At 36.8% G+C, this 13,049-nt stretch overlaps 2 protein-coding genes and 1 non-coding gene across 6 annotated transcripts; 1 reads left to right on the forward strand and 2 right to left on the reverse strand.

The window, feature by feature from the left end:
• Positions 1–388: 388 nt before the first annotated feature.
• Positions 389–483, reverse strand: LOC113325618. The gene has a single exon (XR_003348079.1). It is a non-coding gene; the product is annotated as a small nucleolar RNA Z101 (small nucleolar RNA).
• Positions 484–1,469: 986 nt separating this feature from the next.
• LOC113321291 (UDP-N-acetylmuramoylalanine--D-glutamate ligase-like) lies at positions 1,470–8,123 on the forward strand. Of its 4 annotated transcripts, none has more exons than XR_003346594.1 (15): positions 1,470–1,722; positions 2,024–2,128; positions 2,207–2,350; positions 2,739–2,855; positions 3,107–3,214; positions 3,447–3,509; positions 3,599–3,725; positions 4,024–4,106; positions 4,189–4,405; positions 5,144–5,271; positions 5,426–5,500; positions 5,643–5,763; positions 6,498–6,621; positions 6,724–6,814; positions 7,442–7,928. XR_003346594.1 is itself a non-coding variant. In XM_026569188.1 (14 exons), exons 1-13 carry the CDS (start codon positions 1,594–1,596, stop codon positions 6,596–6,598), a joined length of 1,518 nt encoding a protein of 505 aa, XP_026424973.1. In that variant the 5' UTR covers positions 1,470–1,593; the 3' UTR covers positions 6,599–6,621; positions 8,089–8,123. The 4 variants fall into 4 exon arrangements, 2 of the variants coding, with proteins under 2 accessions (XP_026424973.1, XP_026424972.1); XR_003346595.1 differs by lacking the exon at positions 6,724–6,814 and adding an exon at positions 7,198–7,308; XM_026569188.1 differs by lacking the exons at positions 6,724–6,814; positions 7,442–7,928 and adding an exon at positions 8,089–8,123.
• A 1,141-nt stretch (positions 8,124–9,264) lies between these two features.
• LOC113323025 (putative tRNA (cytidine(34)-2'-O)-methyltransferase) lies at positions 9,265–11,862 on the reverse strand. The gene is made up of 7 exons (XM_026571257.1): positions 11,602–11,862; positions 11,418–11,518; positions 10,875–10,943; positions 10,445–10,503; positions 10,097–10,157; positions 9,941–9,994; positions 9,265–9,653 (listed from the first exon to the last, which is right to left on the reverse strand). The coding sequence occupies exons 1-7, from the start codon at positions 11,762–11,764 to the stop codon at positions 9,372–9,374; spliced, it is 789 nt and encodes a 262-aa protein (XP_026427042.1). The 5' UTR covers positions 11,765–11,862; the 3' UTR covers positions 9,265–9,371.
• Positions 11,863–13,049: the final 1,187 nt, after the last annotated feature.

The following is a 13,049-nucleotide window of genomic DNA, read 5'->3' on the forward strand; positions in this document are numbered from 1 at the left end:
GGTTGAATTCATAGTGATAACCCAGAGATAAAAGGAAGAACAAAAGGAGATGGAAAATTATTCTGATAACCACCATCGGAGATCTTCATTTCATCCATATCTAATTGGGTTAATTCAGTACATCAAGATCTTCGATAGTTCATGACGTTCTGCAACAACTAAGACTTTGAAAAAGAAAAATAGATCCAGTATCAATTGATTAACCTGTGAATACGAGTATTGAATTTTTAGCAATTGATTAGTTCTAACAATTGATGTTGTTAAGAAAGCTAATAGAAAAATTAATCGAATCGTTGTTTCATTTTTATTGGTTAGCAGATCATATAAACACTTTATGTATGTATCAACAAACCCAAATCAAATAATCCTAATAAATTTCATTTTCTTTACAGGGTATTATATCTCTAAGATATGCTAACGTCACTGAAAAAGTGTAAGATACAATTTACCCATTTGATTTGTGTTGTTCATCATTTATCCAAATCAAGGTTTGCGGATGAAATTATTAAAATGAAACAATGGAAGAATCAGAGAAGAAGATAGTTGACTTATTTTCGTGATTGGTTCTTGAAGGAACAGTGGAGACAAAACAATGTGAAAATCTAGAGCCTCTTTTTAAAAACATACTCTTTTTTTCCTTGTTTTCATTTTCTAAAAATTGTTTGGTAAACTGTTTTTCAAAACAAGGAAAATCAACTAAATCGTATCAAATGTAAAGATTCGTCTAAGAGATAGTGATATTATTCATGACTCACTTGCAGTCATTTCCCTGATCTCTTACTTTGTTTTGAATAGAAAAAAAAAACAAAGAAAAAAAAAGAGAAAACACAAAAAACAATAATTTGTTGTTTTCACTTTTTTGTTTTCAGAAACAGAAAACAGATAGAAAACATTTTCTGAAAATGTCCCTACCAAACGTGTTTTCTCCTGTTTTTTGTTTTCTCTGTTTTTAAAAACAGAAAACTGTTTTTGAAAACTATACCAAACAGGCTCTAAAGATTTGTATTGAGAAAAGCAGAGATGATTTTTTTTTTTTTTTTCTGGACATGGAACATGAAGAAGATCCGTTTGGTTTAGTTAGTAAAATCAGGAGACTGTTAAGGCCATTTTAGTCATTTTAGAATATAACTGAGTTCCTCACGGTCAAACAAGGTCCTATGACCCAAATTCTAATTAAAATTTTCTAGTGACCCAAACGTCACTTTTTTGTGACCCAAAATCAAAATAACCCTAAGATTTTTAGAAAAGAACACTATACGAAAACACGTTGAATAGATATTTTAGGTATTACGAAAAATACCGATTAACTCGTCCAAATTTTATTTTAGACTAAATCAGTAAATCGTCTACCCGAATTTTTTTTGAACCAACGACTACTAGGCCTCGGAGCACAAGACCAGAGAGTCTAAAAGCCCACGGAAAAAAAGACTAAAGAAACATTTCTTTTCTACTCGTTTAAACTGTAATTGGAAACTGCAGTCTGTATAAACCCCTAGCAGTAGCAGCTTTTGCCTAGCAAAAGGGAGAACTTGAATACTACAAACCCTCTCCCGCGTGGTAAATTATCAAGCTTGCTAGTGTAATGCAGTATAAATGATGGCGATTTCAGCAAATTATTGTTTTGGAACCCTAGCCCGAAAATCAAACTCCAAGTTTGTTCACCATGGGATAATTCGAAGTTCTTTTTCTCCTAAAGATGATCTTAGAGGACAGACTGTAGTTGTGAGTACTTTCCATCCCATATCTAATCTTCAAAGTTCCTGTATCATATCTTAATTTTAAGGATTTCTGCTCAAAAATTTTGTTTATTCTGAAAGATTAATTCATTGCTGAATTGTTGGTGGTTCCAATATCAGCAAAATGTCAGTTTTAGGATTGCACTGGGTTCAGGTGGTCAATAAACTAGTTACACAAGTGTGCACGTTCTACTTCCAGTTTTACACTCTAAACTGTTAAAGTTTAAATCGTTGCAATGGGCACTTCAATTCCAGCCGTCTTTAAGTATTATAGTTGAGAATTGTAGGTTGTTGGTTTGGGTGCTTCTGGAAGATCAGCTGCCAGGCTTGCTCTTACAAGAGGTGCTTCAGTTTTGGCGATTGATAAGAATGAGAAGTTGGTTCCACTCGAGGTACATTTTTGCTAAATGAAATTTGTTGTTATTTTTTAACTATGGATATATCTTAATACCAAAGAGCTAATTGTGCAGCATGATCCCTTGTTTGAGAAGTATGATAATTTGAGAACGATGCTTGGACATTGTGATAGAGATATCTTAGAGAAGGCAGAAAGGGTGGTTGTTTCCCCTGGAGTTCCTCTTCAGAACTATGGTCTTTCATCACTTCTGCAGTCAGTAAGTTCTAGGGACATTACTCAAGACATATATATGTGTATAATCTGAAACAAGATTTACGTACTCCACATGGCTTTTCTTTTCCCTAGTTTAAATGTGGCTATTAGGGGTGGTGATGGAGTCTTATAGTATCAGAGTTTAAGCAGGCAATCATGTTTCCTCGCAAAAGACACTTCCAGCATATTAATGCGTAAGACACGGAAAAGAATGTGTTAGTACTAGAGGAGTCAGCAATAGACAGTTGATACATTTGATTCTAGTTATGGCAGTCTAGTTACCTGCGTTTAGTCATCCTATCAACTTTTCATTGTTATATTTCTGTCACACATGTTGCATTGTTGGGAGTTTTAACAAATAGTTACGCGTGGAGTTATATACTGAAATGCAGGGTAGGCAAGTGATCTCTGAGATTCAGTTTGCATCAGAAGTTCTTCCAAAATCCATCAAAGTTTTAGCAGTAACAGGAACTAATGGAAAATCTACTGTTACATCTTTTGCTGGACAGGTGTGAGTAAAGTCTTTTTTTTTAATAACTACTATCACTATGGTTATGATATAAGCTTAGATGTTAAAGCTTTCTCACAGTTACTATTCGTCATGAGTAAATACTTTATTTGTAAATGTAACTGTAATTATAAAGATATAAGCAATTTTTGGTCAAGGGCAACAACATCTGAAGTTTTTTTTGCTCGCCAATATAGCTGTAATATGGCTATGCATGATCTACAAATTCTTATGGTTTAATCGTGTAAACAGATGCTTACTCATCTAGGCTTCAAGACATTCATTGGAGGGAATCTTGGGACCCCACTTTCAGAAGCTTCAATTCTATGCTTGACGTCCAGTGTGCAAACTAAATATCAGGCAAGCATGATTAGTTAGTTTCACTTTTTTTTGTCCGTTCGTCACATCTGTGGCATGTATGTGTTAATTTTGTCTTACCTATATTTCTCCACCAATGGATTTTAGTAATCAGTACCTTAGTGTTCAAGTATCTCATGCTCCCTCCACCTTAGAGTCTTTTGTATGTGCCATACTCACTGCATTGAACTCTATTTGCTTCCTAAAAGTTGAATCTCTGAAAAATTGCTTGTAGGTTGCAGTGGTTGAGGTCAGCAGCTACCAAATGGAGATTCCAAGCAAGTGCTTTTGTCCTTCGGTGAGTCAACTCTAGAATTTGAGTGGTAAATCCAAGCATATGTTAATAAGCATTTTTCTCTCTCTTGTAATTCTACAACAACTGTTCAGGTCGCTGTGGTCTTAAACCTAGCTCCTGATCATCTGGAGAGACACAAGACGATGCAGGATTATGCATCAATTAAATGTCGTGTATTTTCTCACATGAGTCACAGCAAGCTGGCAGTTCTTCCCATTGGTGAGCCTATCGTAAATCAGATAGAATTACGTATCTTCAGTGGAAATAACTTTACTTCCATATTGTACATACACATGGAAATTACTTTTCTCTTTTAAGAAGATAATATAATAAACAGAATTTTTAGAGACCCTACATGTTTAGGGCCAGCAATCATTCTTTCTCGTATGAGTCATTTGTTATTGGTTCATTTGTGCAGCTTAAGTAAGAAATCGTTATAAATCACTTTCTCATTACAGCATACAATGCTGCTCGCAGTCGGCATTCTGCTAATGGTTTCTCATATGAACATGACCAGGTAATGAACATTTGAATAAAGCTTTCAGAAATTATGCACACAACTGCCATGTTGCTTGGTTAGGTGCTCATCCAGGTGTCAAGGTATCTCTTTCTTCTCTTTTCTGCACCATTATTTGAGTCTGCCTTTATTTGGTATACTTAACATGTCTGCTTTTGTTTGAAGATTGACATGGAAGCAAAGGTTGCTGACTTGAAATTACCCTCCAAGGGAATTGATTCTCGGGTACAATTGGGATCAATGAAGGCAATGGGGAACCACAACTATCACAATGCAGCAGTTGCTGCACTTTCTGTACTCGGTTTGGATATGGGGATTGAAGCTGATTCTATCAGTGAACTAGCAGAGACATTGAAAAGTCTACCACATCGGATGCAAATTGGTAAGTTTGATAGGTGCAAGTCTAGTTTATAGTGTTGATGAAGCATAATTCTCACTCTGTTTAGTTTTTTTAGTATTTGCTATCATAACAGTTCCATCAACAGTAGACATTGCGTTAATACCAATCTTATCCTCATTACATCACATAGTCATTTAGAAATGCATCCAAATGTAGTGGGCATTGGTAGGTATTAAAGGTTCCTCCGTGTTGGCCGTTGGCTTCCTAATGTAGAGAATCTTATTTCTTAACCAAGCAGTGAACCTCAGCCATGTGACATATCTTGCAGATTGATAGGTTTTAATGTGTCTTAAGTTAACCTCAGCATAGGAACTGTTTGGAAAACTGACAATAGCCTTTGGTACTCCGCATCTTCACGGAGAATTCAGTTTCACCGAGTCCATGTCGGAGACAGCGGGGCAGACGTTGCACCATTCGTGAAGGTCGCTACTTATGCGAGAAGGAATTTAGCTTGATAACTATGAACTAGTGCATTCCTGCATATCAGCTACGCTTTGAAAGTTTCGTTATAGGAGCTTGCAACCTTGTTGCATCTGTAAATCCACCCATGGTCTACCAATGATAATATTGGGAGGGAGATCTGTTCTTCAATCTTTAGCCCAGGGTCTATTTCCTCACCAAAGATCTACTATTCCTCCATTAACCTCTTTAGAGGGATTTGATTTGACATCTTTATTCCATGAGTTTTGTTTTCTGACCTGTGTGAAAATATTGATGCAGTACATAGAGATACATATGGGGTAACGTGGGTGGATGACAGCAAGGCAACAAACGTGGAATCAACGTATACAGGGCTGATGGGTCTTAAAGAACAGAAGGCAGTGGTTTTACTTGGTGGTGTTGCGAAGGTTGGCAGTACTTGATTTCGTTATTTTCTACTTATTGATCCAGTTTCAAAAACCTAATATGTAGCTGACATCTGCAGTTTGGGTTGAGATTACCATTAACTTCTGGAATTACAAACATCAGTCTCTTTATTGGTTTCTTTTGTGGCCTTTTCAGGTAATAGAGGATACAAATTCTAATGGTTTCAGAAAGCTAGTGGGACCTCTAATGCACCATAGGTGTGTCATTACAGTAAGTGATCCATTAAAGACAGATGCTGTTTAATTATGTTCTTAAAGTTAAGTTTTGTCACGAGTTATTTCCTGTATTTCTTGTTTCCTAAGCTTTCCTAGCTATGTATAACTAATAATCATTTTGGGATGAATGCCCTTAGTTTGGATTTTCAGGGAGTATGATTTACGAGACATTGCAGGCTGGTGGTCTAACAATACCATGTATTAGAGTTAAAACTCTGGAGGATGCTGTGAGCTGCGCAAGGAGCATTGCTGAAAATGGTTTGTCATCATGCGTTAAATTTCCAGGACAGAGATGTTTAGATTGTTTTGGTATTCCACATTTGTCATTGTATATGGATATAAAGAAGGTATAGCATTCAAAGTTGTTCCATTCTACTGGATTGCTTTGTAACTGACCACAGAAATTGGTAGAAAAGTTTTACTGTCCATGCATTATTGGCTGCCATATGAATAGGATTTACCCTAAGTTTGACATATGGTTGAAGGGTCTAGAGAAAACCTTTGATCCGGGTTTAAAATATAACTTTGGTGCATCTCAAAAGTATTCTACCTTGGTTTTGGTTTGATAGTTGATACACACGCCTTTCGGGCTTAAAAATTGCTATACCGCGCCTCGAGGCGTATTCAATTAAAAAAAAAATCTCTCGAAGGCTTCGGAAATTGCTTTTAAGATCAAAACCTAGATATAGATGCTATCTAAATACAAGTGTCAAGTGTGGTAGACGAGATTAAACAAAGTGGAGGCTGTCATAGCATGCAGAGAAGATGAAATAGCTGATAACTTGTTCATTTCATATATTTTATGATGTTTATTGACTTAATTTTTCTAGCATTTTCTTCGCAATGCGAGGCAACCCCTAGACTTGCCATAGGAAAATGCCTCAGCTGCCTTGCTGGTTCTTCACCTTTGATACGGCAGAAGGATTATAGTTCTAAAATATCAACACAGGGGTACTATTGTAATAACAACTTTTTTTCTCTCTCAACTGCAGGAGATACTATTGTACTAACTCCTGGTTGTGCAAGCTTTGACGAGTTCAAAAATTTTGAGCACAGAGGGAAGGTCTTTCAGAAATTGGCCTCCACATCCTGATAATTTTGTGATCTGGCCTTCAGGTATATGAAATCTGATCGTTATGGGCAGTAATTCTTAGTTAGTTAGTGCTTTGTCTGATTAAGAAAAACTTGACCATGATTTATTGTGTTACTTTGTACAAGCTTTACAGTTTACAACTAAGAAATTGAGAAACGGAAAGCATAGAACTGAAGTTTACTCTTACAGAGCTTAAACCATGAAATTACACAGCAGGTAGTCGTAGCATAGTAGAAAAGGGTGAAGAAAATGTTTTCTTATCTAATATGTGCTGCCGAACATGCGCTGATGTGTTTAATTTCTTTGAACTTTAAACTTTAAATTTGAAGTGATTATAAAATTCCTTGTTTGTAGAGACACCCTTTATGCATGTCAAAAACATATAAATTAAAACTTAAAAGACTCATTGAACCCTCATTGGTAGAGACATTATTAATTTACGGGAAGAATGCATGTTCTTTGCACGGTTCTGCCTGAAATCACTTTGGAACTATCGTGTTTTACTTCCTGTAGAAATTTGGTAATTTCAAATATTCCTTCTCTACAACCTTTGTGAATTGTAATGATTTCTGAGAAGTCACAAATTTCTTTATCTGTAGAGGCAAGAGACACCTTGTACTTAGTAGAGGTTTTTTGTGTCTAAAAACTAAGAGCAAAAGGTGATGGGAGTGGAATGCAAGTTGTTGCTTATTCAAAATATAATATTTAAGGTAGAGTTTGATGGAAATACTGGATTCTTCGGAAAAATATTTAAAATAAAAAGACGGATTTTAATTAAGGATACATTTGGCACTTAATAGATTTAAAATCCAAAAATTGAACTTAAGAAGTGGGTATTTACAGGTGGCAGGTTTGAAGTGATGAACACATGTTAGCACTTCAGCATTTGTTCTTGATGCTAGTTATAACTCCACCCTCTATATCAAGGAGAGTCAGAACTTCAGGTCTGCAAGTTGGAATAACCAATACAATACCGATAGGATGCTGGAAGTATGTGGCAGCTGGCTAAACCCCTATGGTTAGAAAACTTTGTGTATTACATTGGATATTTGCACGTCAATCTGATTGTATGTCTCAGATGGATCATGGCCAGGGAAAAGTTGTGTACTGCATAATTCTTGAGGTCATTAGCTAGTTTTTTCTCTAGGTTGTTATACATATTCTTTTAGTGAACTGTCACTAAGAAGATAGACCTTCTCTTGCTAAATTATAAAAGCTTCACTGATAAAGGATGTATATTTCACTATCCTGTCCTGGGTTATCTTAAGTCTTTGAACGCCGAAGAACTTAAACTTTGTAACATATTATTTTGTGAAATTAGATCTTCTTGCGACTAATGTCTTGAGAGATTTATTACTGTTAAGTCAATGATTAATTTCCTTGTATGCCGAATACCGTTGCATTTGAACTTCCTAGAGGTTTCTTGAAGGACACCATTTTTTCGTATGAAGGAAAAAGCATCTAATGTTCATTTTGATGGATGACTTCAGAATAGACAGAACTTGAACCTTGAGCTACAAATGGAATACATCAGCAAACAGGCACCACTCCTCTCATGGAACATTCCATAAGAGTCTCGTAATTTGCCAGGTATTTCACTTGCTAGAAAGGATATTCTCGCTCACTAGATGTATTCTTGTAGTCTGCTCGTTTCCCTATAAACGTTCGCTATCACTGGATTTCATCATATTGTGTTAAACCTCTATTTATTTATTTTTTGATGACTTTAATGGGCATATCTATTTGTATCATAAACATTTACTGAACTCATGATAATGCTATAGGTGATCTTTAAGAGTCTAACGCATGAGAGATTTTACTTTGCCTATGTTTTTAATGTAGAGAGTAAACAAACGCATTGCAGCATAGATTTCGCTTTATTTTTTTGGTCCTGCATTTATTTGGAGTTACAAAGAACTTCCGTTTTTGTTTATTTTAAAAGGGAAAATTGTGGTCTTTATTCTGCATATGTTTTTATTTATTGTTAAGCTTAGGCTTTAACATTGTTTTCGGCTTAGATGGTATTGTTACCACATTCTTTCATAGCATACTTGAAGATACAAAAGGGTAGTGTCTTTTCTGTCAAAAGGGTAGTTGTCTTTTCTGTCTGTTAAAAAATGGAAGATTGTGTTATTATTATTTAAAGGTCTTTATTGTGCAAATAGTCTTTGAGCTAGTTAAATTACAAAATTTCCATGTAGTCGTCTTAAGTAATTTGTGCTTCTCTGGCTCGAAGCAATTGAGTTTCTTTCACATGCACTGTACATGTCTTCTAATATGAATTGAAGATCAATGCGCGGCAACTGATGCACTCTACATGCACTCAGTTGCAAGGAAATGGATATGGAAACCTGGCGGACTATGAGATCCGTTACCGAGAGTTTTGTTTTGATTGAGTATAAGTTGAGAACACTGTTGGCCAAGTTTAATCTGTTTCTAGGATATCCAGTTTATAAACTGACTTGTTTTTAAATGCAATAATAAATTTTCTGAATTCTGCACTTTAATCACTGAAACAGAATCACATTGATAATGAACTCATGATGAAACTCTTTGTGGCTCTTTTTGGTCGAAACATAGATTCTGAACTCTAGCACACCTTCATCTAAGATTAATCTACAGGTATTCCTGATTCGATACTAGCAACCAGGATTCGGTGCCAAAACTAGTGTGTTAAACTTGCGTTGATTTCAATTTGAGTGAAAAAACATCTACTACCCTTAGCATCGAGAAAAAAAGAAATGCAGCCATACATAAGCTCTAATTCTCTAAATCAGGCAAAAATATCTTCTGTGATAAATGATTCTTTGGTATCATCAATACATGTCTCAGCTGGGATTTCAAGCTGCTCATAGTTTAGTTGTCGAGAAGCTTCATATACAGCAATGCCGGCGCTTACAGAAGAGTTCAAACATCTTACGTAAGTATCAATCATAGGTATTCTGATTGTTCCGCCACCTAAAATTTCATTCTGGCAATCAAACAAAGCTTCCGGTGGCAGCCCAGATGTTTCTGATCCAAATACAAGCCAATCACCTCGTCTATATGCGAAATCCTAAAAAGCAAGACAAATATGCATCAAGTTAAAAACAGGGACAGAGTTACGATAACAAAAACTATATGATAAAGGTTGAAAACACAAAAGCCTGGACAGTTCCACATGCTACGAAGTGCTCGACTGCAAAGCTGTTCCTGGGATTTAAATACAAGCCCTTACGTTTCTTACAAGAATTAAGCATATGCATCAACTGATGGAAATGAGGAAGCTGTAATACGTTCTTGGCATTGAACACAAATTTTACAGAATAACAGATCGTAGCTGGAAAGATAAGAAAAACTCACAGAATGAGTCCATGATCCTCTCTTCGTAAATGCCAGCAACCGCTTTGCACCCTCCTGTAGCAAAAATGTTATAATAATCGAGAACGGAGATAATATGGACTGAGGGGGAAAAAGACGTAACATAAAAATTGAGCAGTTGAAGTATTGGAAACAGACCTGTTGCCTGTAATAATTTCTGAATTCTGCCCACGAGGTATGAATCTTAACAACCACATATCTATATAGTTGGTTAAAGATCCTATCGCATATCAAATCTTTTGACCCTGACCTTAATCTCAGTACAGAGAGGTCGCACATCCGATTCAAATCACCACATTTTCAATTCTTAACTAAAATAAGCTGGAATCTAGAAACATGGGTAGTGGTCTGTGGGAGCTGGGAGACGAGGAAATGCCTACAAGTTGAGTCTTTGTGCAGTACGGTTCTTGGAATCATTCAAGTAAATTATAATATATTCCAAATTTTATAAAAGATAAAGTATATAGAAATAAGTTAAGTGGATACGGCCAGTAATCCAATCCTGCGCGCTTTAGTTTTGCATCATCGATCTCATAGCCTAGTGGCTACAGAAAGAAGCAGAATGATAACATCAGCATTTTCCAAATGTCAGTATTAACTACTGAGAAACAAGAGTAGAGTCATATGCCTGAGCTCATTCCAGAGAGACTAAGCCCCTGCTTGATATCTTGGAAAAAATTGGCTGACCAAAATGAGAAATAAAGCCTTAATTTTGCATTGACCACCAAAATCTAAGGTCCCTAAGGGCGAAAGGGTGAAAATGCAGGAATTCACCACCAACCCCAGATTAGGATAGCTTCTTACAGCATTAAGGATATTCCACAGCATTCCCATCAGGCAAAAGAAAAATCAGGATATCAAGCGCACGACAAAAAGTGAACTTGTACAAGAGGGGGAGAGGGGAAGGATCCCTTACCTCAACTAGATGCAATCCAACAGCAGATGCTGCACATGTTCTGGCTATGCATCCTGTGTTTCCAGGAATCTGGCAAGGCAAAAAAAAATTAGTGCAACTCAAGGTATATCAGAGTGCCCTAAAAATCAGCAAAAACTGAAAGAGTTCATTAGGAAGTACTAATAGAGATATAAGTTCCCAAAATAGAAAAACTTCAAACACTATAATCCGGGTTCTCTCTCACATTTCTACTAAGATTGAATATTGCCTACGTGCTCAGATAATCGTTCTAATATCTTAATGACCCAAGTTGTATTCAACCCCATTTTGAAATTGAGTAAAAACAATAATGGTTTAACTATGTATAAGCATTATTACACTTTAAGATACTGTTTTTTGTTCTTGTCATCAGACTGAAACATAAACCCTCAAGCATCCTTACCTCGGAATTATAGATACCATAATACCAAATTACTATGGGAGGTCAAAATTAATCAATTTAGTTATCAAGCCGTCAGGGATAACTAGATTAGCAAGTTTTAGGAGTGAACAAAATTTGGGTACCTGTGGAGAAACTAAAACTACTTGAAGAAGTCTGTATAGGGTGACTTCAGTAAACGCTTCACCAGCTCCACGGGGCAATGAATTTACTTCACCCTTTTTAGCTGCACAAAACAAAAAACAAATTCAATTGCAGTTCTTAATTTATCCACATAAATGAAGCTAAACAACAAAGAGTGAGAGTTACAGATGCAGTGTAAGTTATGAGGAGCAGCCGAAGAAGAAATTGAGGGGGAAGGTCTGTTTTTAAGTTCTGGGAATAAAAATGGGCGAATGAGAGAAACCCCGGAACGAAAATGGTGGAGAGGAGATAAGAAATTTAGGGTTCTCAAACGGGTACATGACTCCATCCCTACTGGTTTTTCACTGCACCCACACTCTAAAGTAGTAGTAGATCGCAGATACTCGTTACTTTGTATTCGCAAGGAAGATTCCAAATACAAAAAATTTGGGCGTGTTACCCCCAAACATTTTTTTTTCTTTTAATCATTCAAAACACCAACTTAAGGAGTTAGTAACCGCTAATCCCTATGGGTTAGATTGAACTGTTAGATTGGCTAAAAAGTGTTGCAAATCAAAAAAAAAATGTGGGAAAAAAGTTAACACTACTTATGGAAACTTCTCTCTCCTAGCAACTGCTCGCAATTCAACTAATAACGAGATTGAAACGCTGAATGATCCAGCGCTCAAAAAGTGATACAAACGCTGAACGGTTCAGCGTTGGGAGATTAATTTTCTGATCTAACGGTTGAGATTTAAAGCGCTGAACCAAACAGCATTATATAGTGTTCCCAGATGAGATGATCCTCTAATCTAGCTGCTAGATTAGCCATCCCATAGGATTTAGGAGGTTGTCCTAACTGACGTGGATTGCCAATCTAGTTGCTTGATTAGAAGATCATAGGACTTAGCCTTACAAAAGGAATAATAGAGCCATCGAATACCGGAGGGATAGAAATAGAGCTGGCAAACAAGCCAAAAACATGCAAGTTGGACCGGCCCGACCTGTGAAAACCAGCGCCTAGGGCTGCACATGGGTCGGGTTGGGTCGGGTTTGGCCTCACCCACCACCCGACCCACTGCTGGTGGGTAATTGAACTTTTCACCCGCAACCGACCCACCATAACAATGGGTCGCTTTTCACCCGACCCACAATAAGACGGGTTGGGTCGGGTCGGGTGGTGGGTTACCCGTCATAACTTGCAAATTACTTGTATCATGATTCATGAAGAATTACAGAATTCAAGTGTAGAAAATTAAAGTTACTTAAAAATGAAGGAGACAAATATTTTCCATAAACTTCTTTGTTAACACCTAATTTACTACTAGGGGTGGATAAACCATTTCCGACGAGGCATGCTGATCAGCTGATGAAGCATCCATTACTCAATTTAGGGAAGAAGAGTCTCCGTGACTCTGTTTCTGAGAAGGAGAGAAGAAGAGGCTGAACTGATAGGTGTGGGCTGTGAGTGCGATGCTTAGTTAGGGTTAGGTATTTTATTTTTTCAATCCAATGGCTGAGATTCATTCTAGGATAGAAAATCTAAGGGCTAGCATGCTAGGGAATATTGGGCGGGTTGGTGGCTCGGTTCGGGTGAAGGAAGTTCCTACCCGCAACTGACCCAACATACGGTG

The sequence above is a fragment of the Papaver somniferum genome, chromosome 11 (genome assembly GCF_003573695.1).
Source record: "Papaver somniferum cultivar HN1 chromosome 11, ASM357369v1, whole genome shotgun sequence".
NCBI lineage: Eukaryota > Viridiplantae > Streptophyta > Magnoliopsida > Ranunculales > Papaveraceae > Papaver > Papaver somniferum.